This window comes from Geotrypetes seraphini, chromosome 10, assembly GCF_902459505.1.
Source record: "Geotrypetes seraphini chromosome 10, aGeoSer1.1, whole genome shotgun sequence".
In the NCBI taxonomy this organism is placed as follows: Eukaryota; Metazoa; Chordata; class Amphibia; order Gymnophiona; family Dermophiidae; genus Geotrypetes; species Geotrypetes seraphini.
Window position 1 is genome coordinate 133,438,400 of NC_047093.1, and position 27,873 is coordinate 133,466,272.

Consider the following 27,873-nt stretch of genomic DNA (forward strand, 5'->3'; position numbering starts at 1 on the left):
CCATCTTCTAGGATAAAGTGGTCTATGAGGAAGGCAACTAGACTATAAGGTGGGTGATAAACCTAACAGAAATATACTAATTTAATATTTCAATATTGGCTGATTTTTTTATACTCTACTTTATTTTAGGGACTTCACCTTGAGAAAGCAATTATGCGAAACAAGGTTAATTAAAATTCCCTGACCTAGACCACAGAGAAAAGCTAAGTAATAGCTAATACTTATTATACTAATGGAGGATATCTGCTGAATGTGAAAAATTACTTTTAACTTACAAAACTTTAACTTTCAAAGAACCACAATTTATCAACTGATTTGCTTATTCCTCATAACACTTTCGCTCTCTCCGATCGACGTCTCAAATGCTCCTTACAGTCCCTTCACTAAAAATCATTGGCATTAGAAGAAACGATATGTTTTCAGTAATGGCTCCACAACTGTGGAATGCTCTCCCTCACTTTATCAGAGAAGAAAAAGACCTCAGTCAGCTTAAGAAACTTCTTAAAACTTGTCTTTTTAAAGACGCATTCAATCTTTAGCCTTCATCTTTAGATACAAACATGAGGGCTCAGATCTTTTAACCCTTCCCATTGTTTCATCCCTTATTTTCTCTCTTCTCTCAAGCTATAAAGATGTAACTTTACCCCTTTATCCTTACGTTTCATGTTCGTCTTAAAAATTGTTAGTTCTAAGACTATTGTTTGCTGCTTGCTCATTGTAACCCGTTTTATGAAGCTGTAAACTCGCTTAGTAATTTTGAATAAGCGATCCATCAAATTTAAATAAAAACCTGAAACCTGAAAAGTATTATCTATATTTAAGGACAAAATACACATACAAAAAATATATATATAAAAAATATTTATTTAATAATATTTATCTAAAACTTTTGATTCTATGACGATATAACACACAAAGCTTTTGTGTAATGAGATTTTATTGAACACAAAGTGGTGTTTCTGAGGATCTTGTAAACTTTTGAAGGGTGTTATAATATAAGGGATAATATAAGAGACTATTCCTGAACTTTGATATTGGTATAGAATAACCCCTACTACTAGTTATATGATACTTGTACAGCATTGCCGGCATTTCTCCCATTCAACAAAATGGAACAGTGAGTAGCAGTGTGACAGCATGTTTTGGCAATTTGGGGGGGGGGGTCTTAAAAAGGGGGTTTTGGGTGATTTCCTTGCATGCCCTAACCCCCCCCCCCCCACCTCTAAAATCACCATTTTCTAGGGATTCCTGTTCCTTTCCTAGGCGATTTTATTGCAAAATCGGCCATCTTGGAATTTCCCGATTTTAATAGTTAGGAGTTTCATTTTTGCTCCAAACTTCATAGATAGACTTCCCAGGTTGGGATGAATTGATTTAATGCCTCATTTGCGGCGGATGGCTGTTGGTTGTGCAGCCATTTTCCGTGTGTTTTGTGGTCCGCAAGGGAGGCTAAATTTGCATGGAAGTGGTGCCTTTCATCTCAGGGGAGACTCTCCTTGAGCCTTCTGCTCCAATTTCCGCAAAAATTGCATTTGAGGGCTCTCGGGTAAGCGCTGGCGGAGTTTCGGCATTTCCTCCAAGTATTTTAAGTGTGAGGAGCACAGGGCAACTTTCGCCACAGGAGTCCTCCTTTTCCCTGGGAATTGTGCATAGGCTCTTTCAGGCATAACTTGTACAGAAGTCCATGCCTGTGATTATCCCATCGAAGTCTAGGCCGTCCGCTTGGCCCGAATCTTATGCTTTGTTACCTAGCAGGAACTCTGGAGCATAAAAGGGCAACACCCACAATGGTGTTGGGCACTCTCCTGATCCCTCTGCCTTCGCAGGGAGGTTTAGCAGCGGCCGCTGATGTGGAATGTTTGGCAGAGCTCTGCAATCAAGCTCTGTGTGGGTCTCGAGACCAAGCTGACGATTCCACAGCACACAGGTTCCTAAAACCTGCTCATCTGGAGGACCTCATCACAGAAGAAATGGCTTCGCCGGATCAGACTCTAGGTCCATCCATGAATAGTTGCTGCAGCAGGCTCAGCTGGTCCAGCAAAAATGTTCTTTCATGAGTGATCAAGAGGCCACTACCTGCCTCCTTCCCTTGATAACCCCGATGCAGGTTACATCTTGTCAGAGATTTGGGGTAACCTAGAGGGTACCCTGTTTTGTGCTCGGGCCATGGCAAGGATTTGTCCCATGGCAAGTGCTTTGCTTCTCTGAAGGTGGATGCAGCTGTGACTCGGGTCACTATGCATACTTCTTTCCCTCCTGACGGAAGAGTGGTCCTGAAGGATGTTAAGGATAGGCGTATGGATTTCATCCTTGCATGTCTTTTTTGATTTGGCTGCAGCTGGGGTCAAGGCGGCGCCAGACTCGTCCTTCATTGTATGGGCGTGCCTTTCCACACTTCACCATGCCCTGTCACTTTGGTGTTGTCTCATTTGGAATTTCTCATCTCTGGGGTGGACTATATGGCTGATGCCTTATCTGACATTATGAAAGTTTTTGCAAAGCTGGGCACTTCTTCAGTGTCTGCCTGGAAGATGCTATGGATCAGGCAGCGGTCTGGGGACTCCTCCGCTGAGGCCACCCTGAACACATTTCCCTTTTAGGGATGGTATCGGTTCAGCCAGGGTCTGGATGACCTCCTGGAAGAGTACAAGACCGCAAGCTTTGCCCAGGAACAGAACACCTCCCACTAGGGGTTTGGGCGTTTTGCTTTTAGTCCGTTTGGATGTTCTCATCAGAATGATGGTCCTCCCTCCTCAGGGCAGAGGTACCTTGCATTCTCCAGACCCCGTTTCAGGGGGTCTGGCTGTCAGCAGTCCTCAAATGGACATCCATCAGCCCCCCCAAGAAGACACAGTTCTGGTGTCTAGTCTTTGGCTGTCTCCCGCGCATCAGGGGGGGGAGGCTGTCTGCAGTCTTGGCAGAATGGGAGACCATGGAGGTGTTGCACGACCGGCTCACTTTGGAGTTTTCATATCCTCTCTCCATGTACTTCCTAGTTTTCTCTGCAGAACACCCTGAGGTAGTGCTTCGGGTGCAGTCCGCAGACGTTTGGATCTTGCGGCTCTTGAGCCCGTGCCAGAGGGCGACTTGGGCTCAGGGAGATACTCAATATGGTTCATCATCCCAATTAAAGACTCCAAAGTTTGGAGACTGGGCATGGATCTCGGAGTAGTCAATGTGGCACTGCAGGTGCCTCGTTTACACGTGGAGATGGTATGTTCCATCATTGATTCACTAATGCCGGGGAAGTTTCCAACCTCCTTGGATCTCATGGAGTTGTATCTGTTTATCTCCAATTTTCCAGTGCACAGGAAGTTCTATGCAGTTTCACACCCTGGAGCAGCACTTTCAGTTTGCAGCTCTTACCTTCGGGTTGGTGATGGCACCCAGGACCTTCACCAAGGTGACGGTTGTAGTGGCACCGCATCTTCGCTGATTGGGTGTCTTGGTCCACATGTATTTGTTGTTCATAGCTCCTTTCTGGCCGAGGGTATCCAGGCAGTTCTGCAAGTGGTCCGCTTGCTGGGTGAATCAACCTTTGCTGGAGTCACTTGAAGCCTACTCAGGATTTGGAGTACCTGGGGGTTCGCTTTCTCACAGAATGAAGTGTTCCGCCCATCTTCCATCATGAGAAGATTCGGACAGTCATCAAAGACTCCTGGACACTCAGACCCCGACGGCCTGGCAGTATTTCCCAGTCCCAGGGCTTGTGGTGGTGATGATCAATGGAGTTCAGTAGGCCAGAGCTGGACTGCGTCCCTTGCAACAGGCTCTGTTGCCTCGATGGAATCTGCAACAGGACCCATTGCTTGCCCCCCTGCGTCCCTGGAGGCAGTGCGCAGCAGCATGACATGGTGATTGCGTCCCTTGGCCCTAGCCAGGGACCTTATGCGCCGGATTCGGAGGGGCAATCTGTAGGTCTTCTCTGATACAGGGCTGGTGAGCGCTCTCGGGGCGCAAGGGGTCGACTATTTGCCTGGAACTGAGGGTGTTTCGGCTGCCTCTTTTGCATTTCAGGCCCATCTCCGTCATCGAGTTGTCCAAGTGTCCTCAGATGTTACCAGGGTGGTAATTTACGTCAACGGCAAGGGGGCATGAGGGGTACCTCCATGAGCAGGGAGTCCCAGTTGCTCTTTCTCTGGATGGCAAGACTCTGGGTTGTGCTGTCTGCAGCGCACATGGCAGAAGTAGGCAGCATTTGGAAAGACTTTCTCAGTTGTCAGATAATAGACCCCCTGACTCTCTAGGAGAGTGTTAGAGTGCATAGTGCACTTCATTGCGACTGCGGCAAGGCTGGCAATGATGGCCTGAATGCTCTGCTGCAGTCCTGGTCACAGGGAGGGGGGTCTTCTTATGCCTCTCCTTCATGTCCCATGTTAGTACGTCTGATGTGTCGCATATCAGAACGCCCGGGAACCGTGATCTTGGTGGTTCCCAATTGGCCAAGACGACCATGGTATGCCGACCTGGTGCGGGGCTGGGGGGGGGGCTGAGTTTGCCCTGTTACCCTCGGCCCCTCTTTCAGGGTCCAATCACTTTGCAGAACCCAGGCCTCTTTGGTCTTGCTTCTCGCTATTGAGAGCGCAGTCTTGTCGGCCTGAGGCTATTGTGGTGATAGCTGTGCTGCTTTGCAGCATGTGACTGGCCATGGTGGCAACCTATGCAGAAGTTTGGCGGTGCTACCGGGTTTGGTGCACTAGCCATATGGAGGATTATTATTCTCCCTCAGTTTTTCAGGTGCTGGAGTCTTGGTAGGATGGCCTGAAAAAGGGCCTTGCAGTGGCTTCCCTAAAGGTTCAGATTGCAGGTATCACCTGCTGGTCCCTATTGCTTTGAGAAGATCTTTGGTGGTTCTCTGGACCTGGTCCATTTTCTATGGGACAAGGTTTGTCTGAGGCCTCCTTTGTATCTTCCTTGTTTGACGTGCAATCTGCATCAGGTCTCCGCTCCCTGGTTCGCCCACCTTGTTAGCCTCTAGGGCGTTCGTGATGGCTCTCTCTCTCAAGATGGTATTCCTTTTGACTGTCATGTCAACTTGGACAGTTTTGAAGCTTTCAGTCTTGTCAGGATCCTTATTCTGTATTGCAGATACCGGGGTGATCTTGCATATGGTTCCTTCCTGCCTCCGAAAGTGGTTTCTGTTTTATATGTGAATTGGGCCGTTCCCCTTTCCCTCGATGAACGCAAGCTTTTGCGGCAGGCTTTGGAGATAACAGAGTTTCGGGTCTCGGACCACCTGTTTGTCTGGTGGGTCCTAACTGCAAGGGCTAGCCTGCTTTTGGGGCTACCATTTCAAAATGGATTTGAGTGACCATTTCTGCAGCTTAGGTGGCTACAAGAGAGAGCCCTCCCTTGGGGTGCAGGCTCATTCTACCAGGGGGGTTTTCTCCTCCTGGACCAAGTTGTTGGCAATGCCTCTGTTTGAGATTTTCAGGGCTACTACGTGGTCCTCTCTGCATAGATTCTCCGGGTTTTAGAGGGTTGGTGTAGCGGCCAAGCGGAATGCTGCTTTTGTTGCCTCGGTGTTGGCAATGAGCTTATCAGTCCCACCCTGAATTTTCGAGACTGTTCTGTTATGTCCCACTGGTCCCGGAAAAAAAGTGGGATTGTACAAGAACGAAAGATTAGGTTTTTACCTCTGCTAATCTTCTTTCTTGTAAATCCACACTTTATTCTGGGAACCCGCCATATGTATGTCTGATTCGCTGTTCACCTGCCAGGATCAGTTGCGCTGCGGAGCCCTAGCTATTAGAGTGTAGGATGTCCTAATTTATTCCTCAGTTAGTATACACATTTTTGTGGATATCTTTTGTTTCAGGTGTAAATCAGGGAAAAGTTTTGTTGTTTACCTGCAATTACATCACTTTCTTTTCTAGAGATTAAAAAAAAAAGATTTGACATCGATATGCGAACATTTGTAAAGAAAGAACTGAATATTTCATGGGGTGTCCTAATTTTTTCACATGATTGTATATGTTTTTTCTCCAATATGGATTCTTTTATGAGTTCTTAGGCTACTTGTATTATTGAAAGATTTTCCACATTCAGAACATTGATATGGTTTTTCTCCCGTGTGGATTCTTTTATGAGTTATGAGGGTACTTGTATTACTGAAGGATTTCCCACATTCAGAACATTTATATGGTTTTTCTCCCGTGTGGATTCTTTTATGAGTTATGAAGCTACCTGTATTACTGAAGGATTTTCCACATTCAGAACATTTATATGGTTTTTCTCCCGTGTGTATTCTTTTATGAGTTATGAGAGTACTTGTACTACTGAAGGATTTTCCACATTCTGAACATTTATATGGTTTTTCGCCTGTGTGGATTCTTTCATGAATTCTGAGATTATTTTTTCGATTGAAACTTTTATCACATTCTGAACATTTATATGGTTTTTCTCCTGTGTGTATTCTTTCGTGAGTTATGAGGCCATCTGTATTATTGAAGGATTTTCCACATTTAGAACATTTATATGCATTTTCTCCAATATGGATTCTTTTATGAGTTCTGAGGCTGCTTGTTTTATTGAAGGATCTTCCACATTCAGAACACTGATATGGTTTTTCTCCTGTATGGATTCTTTTATGAGGTCCAAGTTTATATTTTGAATTGAAGCTTTTACCACATTCAGAACATTGATATGGTTTTTCTCCAGAGTGGATTCGTTTATGAGTTAATAAGCTACCTGTATTATTGAATGATTTTCCACATTCAGAACATTTATATGGTTTTTCTCCTGTGTGGATTCTTGTATGAGTTATGAGGGTACCAGTATTACTAAACGATTTTCCACATTCAGAACATTTAAATGGTTTTTCTCCTGTGTGGATTCTTTTATGAGTTATGAGGGTACTAGTATAACTGAAGGATTTTCCACACTCAGAACATTTATATGGTTTTTCTCCTCTATGGATTCTTTTATGAGCTATGAGACCATCTGTATTATTGAAGGATTTTCCACATTCAGAACATTTATATGATTTTTCTCCAATATGGATTCTTTTATGAGTTCTGAGGCTACTTGTTTTACTGAAGGATTTTCCACATTCAGAACACTGATATGGTTTTTCTCCTGTGTGAATTCTTTTATGAGGTCCGAGTTTATATTTAGAATTGAAGCATTTACCACATTCAGAACACTGATAAGGTTTTTCTCCAGAGTGGATTCGTTTATGAGTTAATAAGCTACCTGAATTATTGAAGGATTTTCCACATTCAGAACATTGATATGGTTTTTCTCCTGTGTGTATTCTTTCATGCTCTCTGAGATTATGTTTTCGTTTGAAACTTTTACCGCATTCTGAACATATATGTAGTTTTTCACCAGTGTGGATTCTTACACTACTAATACCTCCTACATTATCAACTGAAGAATCTGGGCTGTCTCTGGAAGGGTCTTTGTGTGTCCATTCCTCCCTCTGCCCATCACATACTTTCATTCTCTTATTCCCAAATTCATCATCTGTCGGATAAAAATGAAAGCATATACAGCTATTAGTAACACATATATAAGCAAATATTCCCACAGAAGTCTTTAAAACCATTTGTTTATAGACAGGTGAGTAATGGCACATGAAAAGATATAAACAGACCATCCTGATCTCATTTGCTGGTTCTGAACATCTCATCCTCCCCTCCAGTCTCTGCAATGATTCCCTTTACTCTGATTACATTCACTAACCAAAATCTCTATGTGAAATTTTAGAAATACTCAACAGCATATAGCAAGGATGTTATTACATAGCAATTATTGGCTCACCACCCTTGATATCAGCATCCTCCTCTCCTCCCTCCAGCTGGTCACTGGTAGTATCCTCTTCCATTTTCACGATCTCTCCTGCGAGGTCAGCAGGGTAACTTTGTCTGTTGTACTTATCATCATCATCAGAAATTTATTCTAACAATACCAAGATCACTTTAATACTAAGTTGGACTTCTTTCCTCAAGAACTACAAAAGGGTAGATTAGTTAATTACGTTAATAATCGTCTTTCTAGTAGAAAGGGCATATGAGTCTGGACCAGTGGGTTGTGTATTCATATTTGAAATTTTGTGTTGAAGGCATCATCTACATATTTTGGCTCCATGTCCTCTGACCTGCTCTATTCTTGTTTGCTCAGTTCATACCAAAGCAGTAGAGAAAGGAAAGGAAAGAACATGGAGGGGAATCCCCCCCTTATTACAAGTCTGCTCCGACTTCAAACAAACTAACAAGGTAAAATGGAAAAACATAACAAGCCACCCATAACAAGGTGGAATGCTATACAAGCCACCAACTCTTAGCACAACTGGCACTGATAAAATAATATAAAACAGAATGGATTCATTTGTTTTTGGGGAGTTTTCTATAGTGAAAATTGCACAGCATCATATCTCGAACTGGCTCTTACCTGAAGACTATTGAAACAGCCAAGATATTCAGGACTCTGTGGACCCTGGAGCAGCAGAAGATCAAGCATAGACAAAAAATGCAGATGTCTGAGACAGTAAGCAGGCGAACTTGAAAACTGAAGGGTGGGATGTTCAGATTCATATGCCCTTCTACTACAAAACCGGTGCTGAGGGGGGCCGAATGGGAGTGGATCCCCCCCTTCCCAAGACCCAAAGACCACTTAATTTTAAGGTTCAATCTGTTGGGTTCCTCTGTACGCAAACGGTAAATCCATTGTTGTTCTTTCTTAAGGAGGGCTAATTTCCTATTGCCCCCCCTCTCACCATTGGTGACATCCATTTTAGTGCATGATAAACTGCTACGGTGTTCACCAAACCGTGTTCTAAAAGGTTTGGACGTTTGACCCACGTACATCAGGGAACATGAACACATTATGATATATACACATATGTATGTATCACAAGATGTAATGTGTCTCAAAATACCCACATGTGTTTTAAGATATGGCATGGGAGCTCAGTGAGTAGCCTCAGTTATACGCAATCATTGGTCTATCATACAATTACATCCTGTCTTTAAAGAACAAGAGGTTAGAATGGCCTATAGTCAAATGCAGAATTTAAAGGAACAATTATGATTGAAGGTAGACACATTAAATGTGGTAAATGCACTTGTGAGAACACCTTGGAATTGCAAGGAAAATTTATTCATCCTATCACGAAGAGGGAATGCAAATTGAGACACATTACATCTTGTGATACATCATATGTGGTATATATCATAATGTGTCCATGTTCCCTGATGTATGTGGGTCAAACGTCCTTTTAGAACATGGTTTGGTGAACATCGTAGCAGTTTATCATGCACTAAAATGGATGAACTTATTGTGCCCCACTGTACATCTCATAATCACCCTCTGAATGTGTTGAAATGCTATATAATAGATCATGTGCCACCAATGACGAGAGAGGGCAATAGGAAATTAGCCCTCCTTAAGAAAGAACAACAATGGATCTACTGTTTGTGTACAGAGGAACCCAACGGATAGAACCTCAAAATTGAGTGGTACTTTTAAAAATACATGCTATAATAATAATAATAACAACTTTGCAAGCCCTCCAGCACTGGAAGCTCACAAGAACAGCAGTAGTTTTTCACTTATATTTCCGTGCAACTACAGGGTAATCTTACTCCATAGGCCAGATGAACAGCTGATACTGTGACATTACAGTCTTTGATGTCACAGGATATTTAAACTGAGGCTGAGCTGCCTTCGCGGCCATCTTTGCCGCCGGTTGAGCATTAAGTTTGATGCCGATTTGCAGTAAGTTATTTTTGTACAATGTCTGCTTTGAAACTGTGGGCAGTCACAATGCTTATTACGATTTTACAATTTATTTCAGAAGATAACGTCCTACCCTCTTGCCCCTCTGACGCAACTTAGAGCAAAACGCTGGTTACCATCGACGGAGGAGGAAGGCAATCGGGACGCATTACACAGCTCTGCTAAAGCAACTGGATTCACAACATCTGAGCTCAGCTTTTAAAAGATAAGTAGCTGTAGCCTTAAGTCAATCGAATTCTTTAACGTTAAGCTGTACAAAATCCTAACTTTAAGGTTATGAAAGCTTGTGTCAGCCACTTCAATTAAAGATTTAAAGAGCACTTAACGCTGCACAAGGAGGTTTTTTACAAGCCAGTGAGGTGTTTTCCCTATCTAGTCTTTCAGTAAGATTTCATCTGTCTGAAGACGACGATCTGAGGCTTTTTCCTCCTTGTCTTAGTATATGCAGCTCAAGTACTATATTAGATGTTAAATAGCAGAGTTCCCCAGGATTATATGCTGGGACGGCTGCTTTTTAACATATTTATCAATGATCTAGAGATGGGAATAACTAGTAAAATAATTACATTTGCTGATGACACAAAGTTGTTCAATGTTGTTAAATCGCAAGAGGATTGTGAAAAATTGCAAGAGGACTTTGGGAGATTGGGCGTCAAAATGGCAGATGATGTTTAATGTGAGCAAGTGCAAAGTGATGCATGTGGGAAAGAGAAACCTGAACTATAACTATGTTAGAGGTTTCCACGAAACCCAGGAAAAGGATCTAGATGTCATCATTGAGGATATGTTGAAACCCTCAGCTCAATGTACGGTGGAGGATAAGAAAGCAAATAGAATGTTAGGAATTATATGGAAAGGAATGGAAACAGAGAAGAAAATGTTATAATGTCTCTGTATTACTCCATGATATAGCTGCGCCTCAAATACTGTGTGCAATTCTGATCGCCATATCTCAAAAAAGATATAGTGGGCAACGAAAATGATAAAAGGGATGGGATGACTTCCCTATGGGGAAAGACTAAAGCAGTTAGGTCTCTTCAGTTTGGAGACGAGAGAGCTGGGGGGGCATATGATAGAAGTCTATAAAATAATGAGTGGAAAAGGGTAGATGTGAATCACTTCTTTACTCTTTCCAAAAATACTAGGACTAGGGGGCATGTGATGAAGCTACTAAGTACTAGATTTAAAACAAACCGGTGAAAATATTTCTTCACACAATGTATAATTAAACTCTCGAATTTGTTGCTGGAGAATGTGGTGAAATCAGTTAGCTTAGTGGGGTTTAAAAAGGGTTTGGATAATTTCCTAAAACAGAAGTCCATAGGCCATTATTGAGATGACTTGGGAAAATCCACTACTTATTCCTAGAATAAGCAGCATAAAATCTGTTTTATTACTTAGGATTTAGCTATATACTTGGGACCTGGGTTGGCCACCGTTGGAAACAGGATACTAGGCTTAATGGAACTTCCATTGGTCTTTCCCAGTATGGCAATTCTTATGTTCTAAAACACGTTGAACTCCTTCTTTTTTTTTATTATTTATTTATAAATTTTCACATTATTTAACAAGCATATCATCTTGTTCAGAAAGTGTAATTAAGATAACATAATATTAAAATTACTTTCCATCCAGAAAATAAATCAAATTATAATAGGAAATTATTTCTCTACTTAATCACACACTACCGTAGTCCTCCAAATTAGGATCCATGATTTAAAAAATAGGAGTGATTGAACTATCTAATAATTAACAAGAAAGCTCATTATTTGATGCTGAAATAAAGCTAAATTATTACTTGGACTTAGATATTATTCCATTTCAAGGCGCTTATTGGAGAGGAAGGCCGTCAAATGAGCCGGTTCAAAGAACACATATTTTAAAGTATGATACCTCACTACACATTTACAAGGATATCTAAGGAAAAATAAACCTCCAATTTGAGTCACACTTGGTTTCAATAATAGAAATTCCCTTCTTCTCTTTTGAGTCTCCCTAGAGACATCAGGAAAGATTTGAATATGGAAACCCAGGAAGTCTCTGGATCTATTTTTAAAGAAAACGTTGAACTCCTTCTGGGGTATATTAGCAATCAATAATACAATGTCTAACCAGCTGCGTCTTGCAGTATTTCTGTTACTGATGGTATTATGCACACTGTATACACTCCAGGGAATTATGCACCCAAAAAAATAATCAAAAATCAAAATCATGTACAGAAAACCAATACAACAAGTGAAAATTTAGAAATACTAGCAACACTTAGCAAGGATTTGATTATAAAGGAATTCTTGGCTCACCGCTCTTGATATCAGAATCCTTCCCTTCTCCCTCCAGCTGGTTACTGTTTGGATCCTCTTCCATCTTCAGGATTTCTATTGTATTCTCAGCAGTGTAACTTTGGCTGCCTGGAAAAAGAATGGAAAAATAACTTCAGGTTTGAAGGAGAGCTTAGAACCTAAGAAAAGTAATATTTTGCTAATACTGAGATGATGGGAATATTATGAGCTCTGAAAATTCAAGTGTCCTGATGGAAGAAGTTAAGGAATCTCTGTCGCTCTGAAAACAAACCATGACATTTAATACAGAGTCCTACAATACTATGGTAATGAAAACTGCAGCAGAATATGCCCTTTGATGAGTTGGATATAGTGGCGATAACAGAGATGTGGTTTACAAAGAACCATGACTGGGATGTAGTTACTGTATATCGGGCTATAATCTGTTCAGGAAAGACAGGGTAGGAAGAAAAGGAGGGGGGGGAGTAGCATTATATGTTAAAGATCATATTAAAGCTACACAATTGCAGGATCTGCAGGGCAAGGAAGAGGCACTATGGATCAATTTGGAAAGAGGGAATGGTAAATATATTTCTGTGTCACCCTCTAGACTGGCATAGTTCTTTACTGATGGGTAATATCTCATTATGACCAGCAGGTAGAGACTGTAAAACCTTGGTTGTAGTATATTAGCTGAGGCTTCCCCTCCCAACTCAGTCTTTCTCAGTCTCCAAGCAGGTGAGATAGAAAAAATTTGAGGCTCCCCTTGTTAGAGCTGTTGGATTTTGTTTAGGACTCCTGGTCCCCTTTCTGGTGCTGGACAGAGCTTGGATGGGTCCTGTTTAGGGGTGTCAAACCTGGCGAGTCTCACGCTGGGTCCCTTTCCCCCCTTTCTCCACCTCCCCAAGTTTTTGTAGGAGGTGCTTCAGGTGGCAGCCTGGCCACTGATACCGGTCAGGCCTCCGGCTTAGAGAGCCAGTAGAATCTGTTCTGGAAAAAAACCAAATCCTGAGGCTGTGCTGGTCTAAAGGGCTCTTTCCCTTTAAATTTGCTGTATTTTTCAACTAACCGGCACTTACTTTTCAGCTAAGTTGCGAATTGCACAATGAGCACTTTGCAGGGGGAAAAGTGCTCATTGTAATCCAGACACGAACCACTCGCGGCTAGCCTCTGTAAGCGCTGTGCAGGCCGGAGCGGAGGGGGATCCTCGTCAGCATCGGGTGCCGGCAGCCAGAGATTCCCTCCGCAAGTGCCTCACGAGTTGGCAGCTGATTGCCCCGAGCTTCCCCTGACGCCCACGCGGGAGGTTCCCCAGCCACCGACAGTCAGGGCAAAAAGGATTTCCTTACCGCCGGAACTGGTTGGGACTCCTTTACCATTGCTGCCATATCGCCTGCTTTAGTGGCTAGGGCAGCTCAGGCCTCTCAGACGCAGCAGGCCTCTAGAACTCCGATTTTGGCAGTTTCAGCTCCGTTTTTGGCGGGAAGCACCTCCATTTTTTCTGTAGCCTCAGGTGACCTTCCCCCTATATTGGAGAGACAGGGGCAGGTTTCAGCTGGGTCCTCTGCGGTGGCAGGGAGTCTCTTGGGGACGCCAGGGGGTTTTTCTCTGGATTTTGTTTTAGCCCTATGTAAGGCTTATTTGCATGCGGCCAGAGGTCCTGCTTCCGCCCCGGGGGTCTCGGGGAGGGGGGGAGTTGCCCTCAACATCCTCTATGGTACGACCCCAAAGAGAGCCCATTTTGTCCCCCTCTACTCCTCTCTCGTCCAAGCGGCCGGAGGTGTCTTGGGATGATGACTTTTATCAGGAAGAGCAGGATTTGGTTGATGAGGACCTAGACCTTTGGGGTGACTGGATTCTCTTGGGGGAACCGATTCCGCTAGCGGCGGGTTTGCACTTCCATCTGCTGGCGAGGATGCATCAGTGGTGCACATTTTTCAGCGCGAAGAGTTTCATGAGCTTATTCTCCAGGTCTCTTCAGTGTTACATTTCGAGGACACCATGTCGGAGCCCCCACGTGTGGTGGATCCCTTGCTTCTGGGGATCTGCTTGGCTTCCCGCTCTTTTCCTATGCATCAGGATATTTGGGATATTGTGCTCGCACAGTGGCAGGTGCTGGAGGCCCCTTTTTGCTTTGCGTGTTCCATGGCCCGCCTGTATCCCATCCCGGAGGGGGATTGGGACACCTTGAAGTCGACTGTGGTAGATGTGGTGGTCTTGGCCATAGCGAAGTGGCATACTGTGTTTTTTGAGGGCGGCTCTGCTTTGAGGGACCCTGAGGAGCATAAGTTGGAGTCCCTTCTTAAACAGAGTTTTGATGTTACTGCCCTAGCGGTCTTGGGGGCAATGTGTGGCGATTTGGTTGCTCGAGCTTGTTTTTGGTGGGCCGAGCGTGTCCTTGACCGGGAGTCTGATAACTGGGGCTTAGTAGAACAGGAAGTAGCCAAGATTGACACAGGTGCTTCTTATCTTTCGGATATCATGTATGACCTGTTGCGAGCTTCGGCCAAGTCTATGGCTCTCGGAGTGGCTGCGTGTCATACCTTGTGGCTTTGAGCAGGGTCAGCGGATGCTGCATCCAAGGCTAAGCTGAAAAAATTCTCCTTTAGGGGGTCTTTCTTATTTGGGGAGGATTTGGACAAGTTGGTTCAGACCCTAACTGTTTCTAAAGTGCTTTGCTTGCCTGAAAACAGCTAGACCATTGGCGCAGTGTGGCTCTGCTTGAAGGCGCTTGCGTGATTTCCACCGGCTAAACCCTGGTCGAGGGGCCATTCCTTTCCGGCCTCTGGGTCTTCCAGGGAGCTAGGAATTTCTCCGCTGGTTCCCCAGCTACCCGTCCTGCCCAATGATTCCTTGCCTCCCCCCCCCTCCGGTTCAAGTGGGTGCCCATCTGCGCAAGTTCTATCCAGAGTGGGCAGAGATCACGTCCGAGCAGTGGGTCCTGGAGATGATTCGGGATGGTTATGTTCTGGAGTTTGCCCACTGCTTGTCAGATCATTTCAGCAGCCTATCTTTGCGTGATTCACGGCTGAGTAGCCACTTTAGATCACCCAACGCCACTTCGGGGGTTGGCCACACTACTTTAGCATTCCACGGCCTAAAGCGGCTTCCTATCCACAATTCTAGCGGCCATTTTAGCCACCTTTTATTTAGGCGTCGGTAGGCCCTTCAGCCCTGCCTTTTCTGACCATTAGCAGGGCGCCTAGTGATGCCTAAATTTAGGCGCTAGTTGTAGAATTTCCCCCTAAGTCTCAATATAAGGGAAGAGACAGACAGGAAAGTGCTGGGGGAGAATGAGAATAAATGAAAGGCAAAAAGGCAGAATAAAGAAAGGAGAAAAGTAGAAATAAGGGAGATAGAGCAAACACATTATCCTCATAACAAAGGTTAGAAGCATGGGCAGCGATTACAACCCCTCATTCTAACAGTTCCTGGGCCAGAGGAGGCATCTTTCTTGTAGAAAACGTCTGACCCAGTAGCGGCAATTCTTATGTTCTTATGTTCATTACCCCATTTCTCACTTTAATCTAAGCTACATCACCCGTTTCCTGCAATTCCTCACATGTGCCTGTGGGGGTCAGATTTCCTCTTTCCTCAGGTTCCTGAGGCTCAGTCTTGAATCTCTCTTGCTCAAATCGGATTAAAATGTCAGGCGTGACATTATGGGAGCCTATTATATGAAAAAGATATTACGTTTATTTATTTATTGGGATTTATTAACCACCTTTATGAAGAGATTCACCCAGCAGTTATAATTCAACACAAACTTACAATTTTATTAACAGCATAACAGTAGCAAAAAGAAGAAATATAACAAGCACAATAAATGAAGTAAAGTCAAAATCAGCAAAATGAAACTTAATAATAGGACTACCATGAAATTTCAAACATATACTTTTTGACAGCACTGAAATTCAAATGAGAGCGATATAATTTTAGCGTAACATTTATGAAACACCTAATAAGCACACATCACAACATTCAAATAACAGAGATATGATGTTAAATGCTGTTCTATAATACAGCTTATCATAGCTGAGGGTCAAGTGCAGGTATTTGATGGGGACAAGATACGGAGTCCACTGGGATAAACAGATGGGTGGCTAAACTCAAGGCAAGTTGTTTATACAGTTAAACTAGATATAAGGAGCTGATCCAAGTTACAATGTGTGTAGCAAGCTAGTCCAGGTGCAGAATGAGTGCCTAGTCAGTCACCCCAGACTACATGTAAATGTTTTCCTAGGCTCTGCCACCAGTACGGAGCCAAAAAGAGAAGGGAGCTATGGGGAAGGCGATGGCTTCCGCAACCGAGGGCGTTATTTGGATTTTATAATATAGCCTCGCCCAAACCCAGGGGTATGTCAGCATTTATCTCCAGAGCCCTTTTGATGGGAAAAAAAGCCATCCTCACCAACTGGCTCCCCCGTAATCCCCCGTCATATGCACAATGGAGATCCCTAATGATAGTGCATGCAACACTGGAGAGACGTATGGTGGGAGACTTGACTCTTGGCCCGGGTCGCAAATTTTGTCAGGTGTGGGAGCACTTCTGGCAGGACCTCACACCGCGTGCTCGCAGTAGACTTTTGAATCTTTAAGATTTTATTCCCACTCTCAGCTGTTGGACCAGCCATGGATTCTTGGGGAGGGGGGGGGATGGGAGGGGAACTGATTATATTGTTGAAAATGTTATTTCCTGAATGGTACTACTGTTTGTATTTGCTTCTTACTGCTGGAATAATAAAAATCATTTAAACATAAAGAGAGGGGAGCTGCTGAACTGGTTGTCACCCACGAGAGACAGAAATAATGAGATGGCCGATCTGGGCAGTTGGTGCGTTCAAGGTATATTGATAAAGCTCGTTTAGAGTCCAACATATGCAAGTCACGTTGTTTGTCAGAAGAGTGCGGAGGAGGAAAAAATGCAGGCAAGATGATGGATTGATTAAGATGAAACCTGGACACCACCTTAGGAAGAAAAAGAGGATGAGTTCCGAGGAGCCTTGTCATGAAGTAAAGCTGGTAATGCACCAAGATCTGGAGTTCCCCTATTTGTCTGCTGGACGTAATTGCTATTAAGAATAGGGTTTTCCATGAAAGATACTTGAACAATGATGCTTGCAAAGGCTCAAAGTGTTTTCCCCGGAAGTGCTGAGCATCCTCTTAGCGTCTCGAGTGGACTCCACCAAACGCTTGTACGCCTCTAAGTGGAAGCACTTTTCTCTGTGGTGTCATCTTTGATGACTGGATCCGACTACAGCTTCCATCTCTCAGGTTCTGCAATATCTCACATTCTCAAAGTCTCTGGAATTATCATATAACTCCATCCATACTCACATGGTAGCTGATTGATAATAGCACTATTTTTCAACATCCTATAGTAAAGAGGTATTTCAGAGGTTTACTTAGAGTTCTACCTCCACTACGACCACCTGTTCCAGCATGAGACCTTAATTTGGTTTTGCATGCTCTCTCTATTCTCTCTACAAGTATGGTTCCCTATCCTGTTAAACAGAGCTCAACATCCTCCATATATGTTATCTCTCATTCCCAATCTCATCTCCCAGCAAGATGGGAAGCTTTTACATCCAAATCTTCAAACCGCAAGATTTAAAGACTGCAGATTTGGATGTAAAAGCTTCCCATCTTGCTGGGAGATGAGATTGGGAATGAGAGATAGAGAAATCCTTTGAACTTTTTGATTTCTGCAGGGCGGATTTTATCACCAAGGAATGGTGCAGAAGTTGTTGCTTACCAAACCCCATGATGTCCTGGGGTCCTTGTATTTGTAATCTAAACTCCTTTTAGTCACTCTAGAAGTGAAAGAAGTGGTCCAGATTGACTTGTGGATATCTAAAAGCATCTCATGAATTGGTAGAGATATTATCTCCTTTGGAATGTTCAAATATTTTAGAACCTTAAGGTTCTTTTCTCTTGGGTCCGGCTTCGATGTTGTAGATAGCTGGAGTGTTTAAGCCATTTTATAGACAAAGTATGAGTACGACGTGCCCTCTGGAGAAAATGAGCGCTCAGGTTCATGGCAGCCTTGGCGAGTCACAAGTTGCACACTTTGGAGATGGAGAACGTGATGACCTAGAAGTTGAAGCATTTGAGGAGTAGACAGCAGCCGCCAGCGATGAAGTAGTTGAGATAGATCATGAATGTTTCCTGGATGGAGAACCCTGGAGGGGTTGATTCTGCTGTAGTAGAGAAGAAGCCTTGGATGATGCCTGAGAGTGTTGTTGCAGAAACTAATGCAAAAGCTGGAACAGAGAGTGAGAATCCATTTGCATTGTAGATTATTGTTGTGAATGAGACACTTCCTGCTGGTGAAGAGAAGATGGGGAAGCTCTTCCCTTAGGTGATCCTGGAGACAGAAGAGTGGGAGGAGAAAATTGATCCGAAAAATCATTTAGACCAGTGAAACCCTCCTATAACCCCAATATTTCTGCCTTGGAGAGGAGGAGGAAGACATTGCAGAAATACAGTGTTTCTGCTTTGATTTCCTTTTCAATGCAGGCAGAATCGATAGCAGTGCCGAAGTGATGTTGCTTGCTGAGTACCTCGGCACCGCTGTCTGCGTGGGGTATGTCGGCTCCGTTGCAGAGGCTGGGGTTGCTAATTGCCTTTGTGCCGACATCACTCAGAGCTCCATCCCAGTAGGTGGAGCCGAAGAAGCAGCCGGTGCCGAGAGCGAGTGTATGGGCTGTGCTCTGGCTTAGATTTTCTTGCAATTCTTTCCCTTGCGATATGGCAGAGGGACGTTTGGGAGAAGAAACTTTGCCTGAGAACAGGTCTGACCTCTGGTGCTGGTCGGAGAACATAAGAATAGCCTTGATGGGTCAGACCAATGGTCCATCAAGCCCAGTAGCCCGTTCTCATGGTGGCCAATCCAGGTCACTAGTACCTGGCTAAAACCCAAAGAGAAGCAACATTCCATGCTACCGATCCAAGGCAAGTAGTGGTTTCCCCCATGTCTTTCTCAATAATAGACTATGGAATTTTCCTCCAGGAAATTTTCCAAACCTTTCTTAAAAGCCAGCTACACTATCTGCAATACGTTCCAGAGCTTAACTATTCTCTGGGTGAAAAAAAATTTCCTCCTATTAGTTTTAAAAGAATTTCCCTGTAACTTCATCTAGTGTCCCCTAGTCCTTGTAATTTTTGACAGAGTGAAAAATTGATTCACTTGTACCTTTTCTACCCCATTCAGGATTTTGTAGACTTCAACTAAATCTCCCCTCAGCCGTCTCTTTTCCAAGCTGAAGAGCCCTAACCTTTTTAGTCTTTCCTCATACGAGAGGAGTTCCATCCCCTTTACCATCTTGGTTGTTCTTCTTTGAACCTTTTCTAGCGCCACTGTACCTTTCTTGAGATAAGGAGACCAGAATTGAACGCAATACTGCAGATGAAGTCGCACCATGGAACGATACAGAGGCATTATAACATTCTTAGTCTTGTTAACCATCCCTTTTTTAATAATTCCTGGAATCTTGTTTGCTTTTTTGGCTGCCGCAACACATTGGGCGGAAGGTTTCATCGTATTGTCTACAATGACACCCAGATCCTTTTCTTGGGCGCTAACACCCAAGGTGGACCCTAGCATCCAGTAACTGTGATTTGGGTTATTCTTCCCAATGTGCATCACTTTGCATTTGTCCCCAAAGCAGCAAAAGAAGGAGCCTTCTATTCAGGTTATAAGTGCCAGGGAACGGTTGGATCTGAAACACATTTACCGGTAACTACTGCACAGGTGTTACACAGTAATATAGTAAATGATGGCAGAAAATAGATCCTCAAAGTCCATCCAGTCTGTCCAACAAGGTGACCAGAGCCTCGCTCATCACTCTGTATAGGCCCAGGTCACCCATGTTTAAATGCTGATTGTGAAGTCATCACCACGTCAACCATAGAGGCATCCAAACATGATGGGGATGATACATGGTGCACTGCTGACAGTGTTCAACTTCCCAGTCAAGATGCCTTCCCTCCTAAGCTAAACACTTCCCCCACTCACAGTATATGACAATAAAATGATCAACACACTGGAGTTGTTGAACCTTTACCTGTCTCTCACTGCATATGGGACAAAGAGCATGGGATCACTTAGAGAGAGGAAGAGATAATGGTTAAGAACATAAGAATTGCCGCTGCTGGGTCACTGAGGATGGGCAGCCTAGATGAGCCATTTGGCCTTTATCTGCCATCATGTCTCTGTGCTCAGCAACAGACTCCATTCTCCCATGCTGGATTTGGCCACTCACTGGCCATTCAATCTCACTGTTTGCGGAACAGACCATTCAAGTCTTTCCAGATCAGCCTCAGCTACCACTATTCTTGCCCAGAGTAAAATCTCAACAGCCAGGTGTTGTTAGTTTTACCCTCCAGGTCAATGACTTATTTCAATGCCAGAGGGCCACTTGAAGCTCCCACAGACCCCTAAGGTGTCCCTCATTGTCATAGTGAGAATTTATTTTAGAAACCCTGGGGGTCATTAGGAAGATGAAAGCCTGAAATCTCTCTGCAAGAGAGTCTAGCTGGCTTAGAGAGGTCCGAATGCTGCAGATGGAGCTCTGGAAGTCATAAGAGCATAAGAACATAAGAATTGCTGCTGCTGGGTCAAACCAGTGGTCCATCATGCCCAGCAGTCCGCTGACGCAGTGGCCCTCTAGTCAAAGACCAGCACCCTGAGACTAGCCCTATCAGTGTACGTCCTTGTTCAGCAGGAACTTGTCTAACTTTGTCTTGAATCCCTGGAGGGTGTCTTCCCCAATGACAGAACATAAGAACATAAGCAATGCCTCTGCTGGGTCAGACCTGAGGTCCATCATGCCCAGCAGTCCGCTCACGCGGCGGCCCAACAGGTCCAGGACCTGTGCAGTAATCCTCTATTTATACCCCTCTATCCCCTTTTCCAGCAGGAAATTGTCCAATCCTTTCTTAAACCCCTGTACTGTACTCTGCCCTATTACTCCCTCTGGAAGCGCATTCCAGGTGTCCACCACTCGTTGGGTAAAGAAGAACTTCCTAGCATTCGTTTTAAATCTGTCCCCTTTCAACTTTTCCAAGTGTCCTCTTGTTCTTTTATTTTTCGAAAGTTTGAAGAATCTGTCCTTCTCTACTCTCTCTATGCCCTTCATGATCTTATAAGTCTCTATCATATCCCCTCTAAGTCTCCTCTTCTCCAGGGAAAAGAGACCCAGTTTCTCCAATCTCTCAACGTATGAGAGGTTTTCCATCCCTTTTATCAAGCGTGTCGCTCTCCTCTGAACCCTCTCGAGTAACGCCATATCCTTCCTAAGGTACGGAGACCAATATTGGACGCAGTATTCCAGATGCGGGCGCACCATCGCCCGATACAATGGCAGGATAACTTCTTTTGTCCTTGTTGTAATACCCTTCTTGATTATGCCTAGCATTCTATTTGCTTTCTTAGCGGCTGTTGCGCACTGTGCCGTCGGCTTCATTGTCATGTCCACCATTACCCCCAAGTCCCTTTCTTGGTTGCTCTCATTCAATAATATCCCTCCCATCGTATAGTTGTACCTCGGGTTTCTGTTTCCAACATGCAATACTTTACATTTCTCAACGTTGAACTTCATCTGCCATCTCGCCGCCCATTCCCCCAATTTGTTCAAGTCCCTTTGCAATTCTTCGCATTCCTCTTTAGTCCCAGCTCCACTAAATAGTTTTGTATCGTCCGCAAATTTTATTATCTCACACTTCGTGCCTGTTTCTAGATCATTTATGAATATATTAAATAGCAGCGGCCCGAGCACTGAGCCCTGCGGAACACCACTCGTGACCCCCATCCAGTCCGAGTAGTGGCCCTTCACCCCTACCCTCTGTTTCCTACCCGACAGACTCCGGAAGAGCATTCCAGTTTTCTACCACTCTCTGGGTGAAGAAGAACTTCCTTACGTTTGTACGGAATCTATCCCCTTTCAACTTTAGAGAGTGCCCTCTCGTTCTCCCTACCTTGGAGAGGGTGAACAACCTATCTTTATCTACTAAGTCTATCCCCTTCAGTACCTTGAAGTCAATCAAACGCCTCATCTCGGTTATTATCAGGAACAGCCAAATGTGAAGATTCTCTCAGCACAAGTACCTCCGTTCCCAGACCCCTGTCCCATATGGATGTCAGGAGGGGACAGAGCCTGAGTGAGAACAAGCATGCATTTCATTTCCTTCCATTTATTCCACACCTTAATGTAAAGTCCTCAGAGCTTGGGCCAAAATAAGACACTTACAGAAAGCATTCTCTTCCCTAATCTTTTGCTTTGTCAGCCATGTTTAATCATTCCTCAGTCTTATACCTCTTTTGAAACAGATCCTGATTCCTTTAACTTTCCTCACCTTTTACTAATTACTGTTCTTTATCATCAAAGTTCTTCATCAGAAAAATTTCCTGCCCAAATTTGCCTCACGGCTCCATTGAATCATAATTGTCCACTACCTCTTCTTGTACTGGGGCGTTGAGTATTCTTATTATTGGGGAAAACATTGGGACATTCCCTTTAATAACTTTATTTTATAATCTTCCTTAACTGGTATTTTGATCTTTTCATGCTCTTTGGTTCATACTAAAAGTCTGTGTCAGTTCTCATTAACTTTAATGCAGACTTACAGTAAATTAACCAAAAAAAGTGAATGAACTGTGTTGCATGCAAACTCATACAAATCAATCCATTAATATTAAAATGCATTAGTGTAAACTGCATTATGTACAGTGATTTATACTAATCCACCGTCAATACAAAAACTCCATTCAAACTGCATCCTGTTCCCTCCATAACAGAAAAGGCTCTTCATCACCACCATTTCTTTTAACAATACAGATTTCTCAGCCCCATGACATTAGGATGAAGGGTTTTGCAGGTCTGACCCATCTCTTTCAGCTGCTTCCTCCATCTCCTGGGAGGTCTATTCTATCCAAAGTCGGGAAGAAGAAAGGATGATGATCATTTATCCCTCCAGCATTAAATTACTAAGGGCTAGATTCACTAATCTTAGTTTCCATGTCTGATCCATGTCCGATTGCATGCAGGCCGACGAATTCACAAGAGGCCTACATGCAAATGGGGGCGATCGTTGGCACGCCTCCAACTGACCGTGCGGATCGCTAAAGAGCGATCCTTGAGCATGTGCAGACCATCTTCCTTGACTGTAGATGGTCTGCACATGCGCTGGCTTTCTGTGCTCGGCAGAGCAGTAAACTTTTTTTTGCTATTTTTTTCTTTGCAAGCGCGTGGTTTTAACCCGTTTTTACCCCGTGGTTAAAACCACTGACTTGCACTGCGGGGAAGGGCAGGAGAGATTTGGGGCTGAGAGCAGGAGATTGTGGCAGGCAGGAGGTCGGGGTTGAGAGCAGGAGATTGTGGCAGGCAGGAGGTCGAGGCTGAGAGCAGGAGATTGTGGGTGGCAGGCAGGAGGTCGGGGCTGAGAGCAGGAAATTGGGGTTGAGAGCATGAGATAGGTGCAGGCAGGAGATTGAAGCAGAGAGCAAACAGCAGAGCGGCAGAAGGCAGGGCAGTTGGAAAGGACCTGAGCGACTGGTCCTCAGCAATCGCTTATTTTTGGATCGGTCAGCCCAGTTGGTGTCACTCTTTTTTTTTTTTTTTTTTAGTAAATCACGTCCCTGCCTACTTTGCATGCCGTTTCCCCTCATTTGCATGCACGGATCGGAATCAGATCGGAGGAGCGGTTAGTGAATCAGGTCGGAGGGAAATCGGGTTGCAAAGGCAGTGTTCTCCCCAGGGCCTTTCAGCCAGGCGCTACGCCCGGCTAATTTAGATGACCGCCCGGCTGTCATCTATGCAAATCCTGCTGCTGCCGCCGCTGCTCAACATAAAAAAACAAAACAAAACAAAAAAAACCACCTCTCACTGGCTTGAAGACTCAAACTCAGTGATTTGTATTTATTTCGTAGGCAGCTGCCTTAGCCCGTAGCGAATTCATGCTTTCGGGGCTCTAAGGTGTGCGTACCGGCTTCTCTTCTCTTCTCTCCGAAACCGGAAGTTAAGTCCGGGTGAGGGGGGGAAGAGAAGGGAAGCCGTCACACACACCTTAGAGCCCCGAAAGCATGAGTTCGCTACGGGCTAAGGCAGCTGCCTGTGAAATAAATACAAATCACTGCCGATAAGCACAGGACGGCACATCAGAAGCCGATCTGAAGGGCAGTCCTCAGGTTGCCTCCAGTTTTACTCCGGAGGGTTACTGAGCTATTTTGCTGTTTTTTTTAACCAGGCTCTGTCCTCTGATTGGGTATGTTTCCCTGTCTCCAGAAAGCAGAATAATCCTGCTGCGTTAAGTGTAAACAACACCTCCGACAAAGCAGCTGATAATGCCTCTGCTCAGATCGTGCCGCTGCAGTGAGTCTGGGACGACTCTGGGAGGAAAAAAAGGTGTCAAGTTCCCTTCAGTTCTGGCAAGCAGGGTGATCAAGACCACGTGGGGTGTTTCTGCCTCGGGAAAGTTTAGTTTTTGGTTTGTAACGTCAATTTTTTTTCTTGAGAGGGAGCAGAATCCGAGTTGTGCCTCTGCCACTTGAATTTCCTGGCGAAGGAAGGGGGTCAGTTGCTCTGATCTTCCCTAAATCACAGCAAATGCCCATTGACCCCCAAAAGAGGCAGGACAGCAAGTCATTATTAATCAGTTGTATGCATCTATGGGTAGCAAAGAGAGTTTTCTCACTGGGTTCCAGTGCTGTTTGCTATTTGAACTGCTGTGCTTAAGGTGTGCAGCTCAGAAGAGAGGTGTTTTTTTTGTGGGTTTAGAAAAAAAAAAAAATCCTATCCCTTACAATACAGGGAAAAAATCTTGGCAAATCATCAGATGAGAGCTGCTACTTGAAGCTCCTACGATGATATGATTTTGAAGTGCAGGGATTTTCATGCTGTGCATTGTGCACATATGTTGGTATGAGTTAATGATCGCGCAAACGGGGCTATGTGCACGGCTGCTGTTTCCAAGTCCTGCAAGAAGGCAGAGTTGTAGTTCCATGACAGAAATCGAGTTTTCTCTGGCTCTTTTCAAAACTTCAGGCCAATGAAAAGTTTGTGGGTGCTTTCTCTTTGATAACTGGTCACCACATCCATCATGAAACTAAGAGCACTGAGCACTTTCTCTTTGAAAAAGTCATCCAAGAAAATAAGTATTCCCATAGATTTAAACCTTCCTTTTCTGGAAACAGCATCTGGGTAAACAGCTTAAAAAAATTGCTCTGGGATTAGGTAAAATAAGGATTGCCCGGATCCCACAGACCTCGCACATCTCTGTGGCATGGGGTCTGCAGGGCATTTTAATACCCGCAGACCTCACAGTTCCCGCTCACCCTTGAGGTAAGCAAATTTTTAAGGATGTGAGGTAGAGATCCGCGAGGTTCACTGGGCTGCAAGATCCTCGTTTTACCCAGTCCGCTAGGTTTGTGTGTTGTCACTATGCATGTCATGCACAAAATACATATTTTTTGTGGTGTTTTGGGGGACGAGTGACTAATTATATTTTTCCTGGGTCTCTTTTTGGTATCAAACAAAGTTGTTCCTTAAGGATCTTTTTCCTGTACATGTTCTTGCCCTAGATGGAAACACCAGGGATGGACTGTCATAGGAAAGGAAGGTCAGAGAGGGTGGACAATGGATGCAAGGGTCAGAGAGAGGGTGGACAGTAGATGGAAGGGGTAGAGAGCGAGAGGGCAGAGGCTGGGTGGAAGGGGCAAAGAGAGATGACAGATGTTGCATGGAAGGGAGTGAGGACAAACGTTGAATAGAAAGAAGAGAGTGAAGAGAAGATGATTAAAGCAGAAATGACAAAAGGTAGAAAAAAAAATTTGTTGCTCTACGTAGAATCAAGTAGTATTGTAACTATTGATTAAAGTTTATACATAGGAAATGGAAATAAGGCAGTTTTTTGAGACTAAACCCCTTTCCTCAGGTCAGGACAGGATACCATAACAGCTTTATACTGTACTGTCTTGAAGAAAGATTTGGTCTCTGAAAGCTAATTGAAAAATGGATTAGTCCAATAAAATTGTATTTTCTTATTTCTCATTATTTGTTTTATTTCTATTTGTTAATTTGTAAAGTGGTGATTGTTATATATCAGTTTTTTCAAATTTACATCTACTGTCTTTATATTTTGCACAGTAATAGGGGACATGTGTCACTCTTTCTATGGTGTTGCATTGTATGCAGAGTCTGGTTTCTTGGCAGTTCAGTTTAACTTTTGTCTACATATTTCTATTTTTAGTTTGTGATTATTCCATATTGGGCGAGGATGTATCTGTGTTCTGTGTGTATAAAAAGGACATGGCTTTCTGTTAGCAATGACTGTACAGGATCAATTGACTGTGCAGGATCTGGCTTTAGTTTTACAATGTGTATGTTGGTGTTTTAGTGCTCACTGCAGTGTTTAAGATGCTGCCTTTTCCTAGGTGCACCCTTGTTGTGTGACTCATGGATTATTACTAAAAATATCTTTTTTATATAGAGAAGGGTTTAAAAAAAATGATCAGCACTGGCTGTCATATATACTAGGTACGACACAGGATTTAATGACCCTATTCTTACTTTACTGTTGACGTGGGCGTTGTCCCCCCACTACCACCACACACATTAAAGTTGTATTAACAAGCAGCTTTCAAATGACATTATAAGCAAATAAAAATAAAATATTTTTAATACATTGCTAATTATTACCTGCATCTTTACCTAAACTGTTTTGCCCTAGCTCTCACTTTGATCTTAATCTGCTACTTTATTATTTTGCTGTAGTGCAATCACACAGGTCTCCTTCAAAGCTCAGTAACACCTCTCCATAAATTATGTGGAAGAGGTCTGGAAGTGGGGCTTGCATCTATTTCATATCCTCAGTGAGACCTCAGGAAGGAACCTAGTGATCAAAACATTATTAGAGGTGCTGTAGAGCTGTTTCTTGTATGACTGGATGATCTATACTATTTATCTTTTTTATCTTAGTTGTTTAAATTCATGCAGAAATAAATGGCTAGATTGAACCCAATGACTTCATTAACGCATTTCCCTTTTTTTAAAATCTCTATACCATTTGAAAGAGGGCACATATCTAATTATACACTTCTAGAATTAGATACTTCTTAAATTTAGTAAAAATATTCTGGCACAAGTGTCAAACCTTAAAAAAGGAAGTCATATTGAGCATTGGAAAACAATAATAATTAACTAATAAAAATAGTACACATTTAGGGCTCATTTTACAAAGGTACGCTAACGTTTTTAGAGAATGCACCAGATTAGCGTGCACTACCTGAAAAACTACCACCTGCTCAAGAGGAGGCAGTAGCGGCTAGCACACGGGGCATTTTAGCGCACACTATTCCTGTGTTAAGGCCCTAACGCACCTTTGTAAAAGGAGCCCTTAATTTTCTCCACTATCAAATTTCCCCACCCCACCTGGCTACTTTTTCATGCCACCCAGCTGGAAAACATTTCTGGGGAGAACACTGAAAGGGGTCGCAAAACTGATCAGTACACAATCGGTTTGTTTAGTGAATCTAGCTCTAAATGGTCCAGGTTGACCTTAATAAAGATGTGTAGAAGGAATTTTACACTTACTTGTTACAGGAAGGTGAATCTGTTCAGATGTCTCTGATTCCGGAGGATCCATGAAGGGGATTTCTTCCTCTTGCTTAACACTCAGTGAGAACACAGAAGTTACAACAGGAAGGTCTGTGAAGAGGAAACACATTTACAAGGATTCATCAAGGATATACATTTAGTTTCAACAATTTTATTGATGACTGCGCAACTGTAAAATAATAAGAAGACTATAAGAGTACAAACCAGGTCTTCCAGTTTTATCCAGTGCTATATTCCAC

General features: G+C 43.6%; 1 protein-coding gene across 1 annotated transcript in view; it reads right to left on the minus strand.

Annotated features, from left to right (window-relative positions):
* Nucleotides 1–27,873, minus strand: part of LOC117368582 (zinc finger protein 845-like) — a 94,553-nt gene that overhangs the window by 58,194 nt on the left and 8,486 nt on the right. The window contains exons 4-7 of the mRNA XM_033962312.1: nt 27,611–27,724; nt 15,583–15,690; nt 12,042–12,149; nt 5,964–7,467 (exon numbers count right to left, since the gene is read on the minus strand). Of these exons, the coding sequence (XP_033818203.1) occupies nt 5,964–7,467; nt 12,042–12,149; nt 15,583–15,690; nt 27,611–27,724 (1,834 nt within the window). The remainder of the gene's footprint in view (nt 1–5,963; nt 7,468–12,041; nt 12,150–15,582; nt 15,691–27,610; nt 27,725–27,873) is intronic.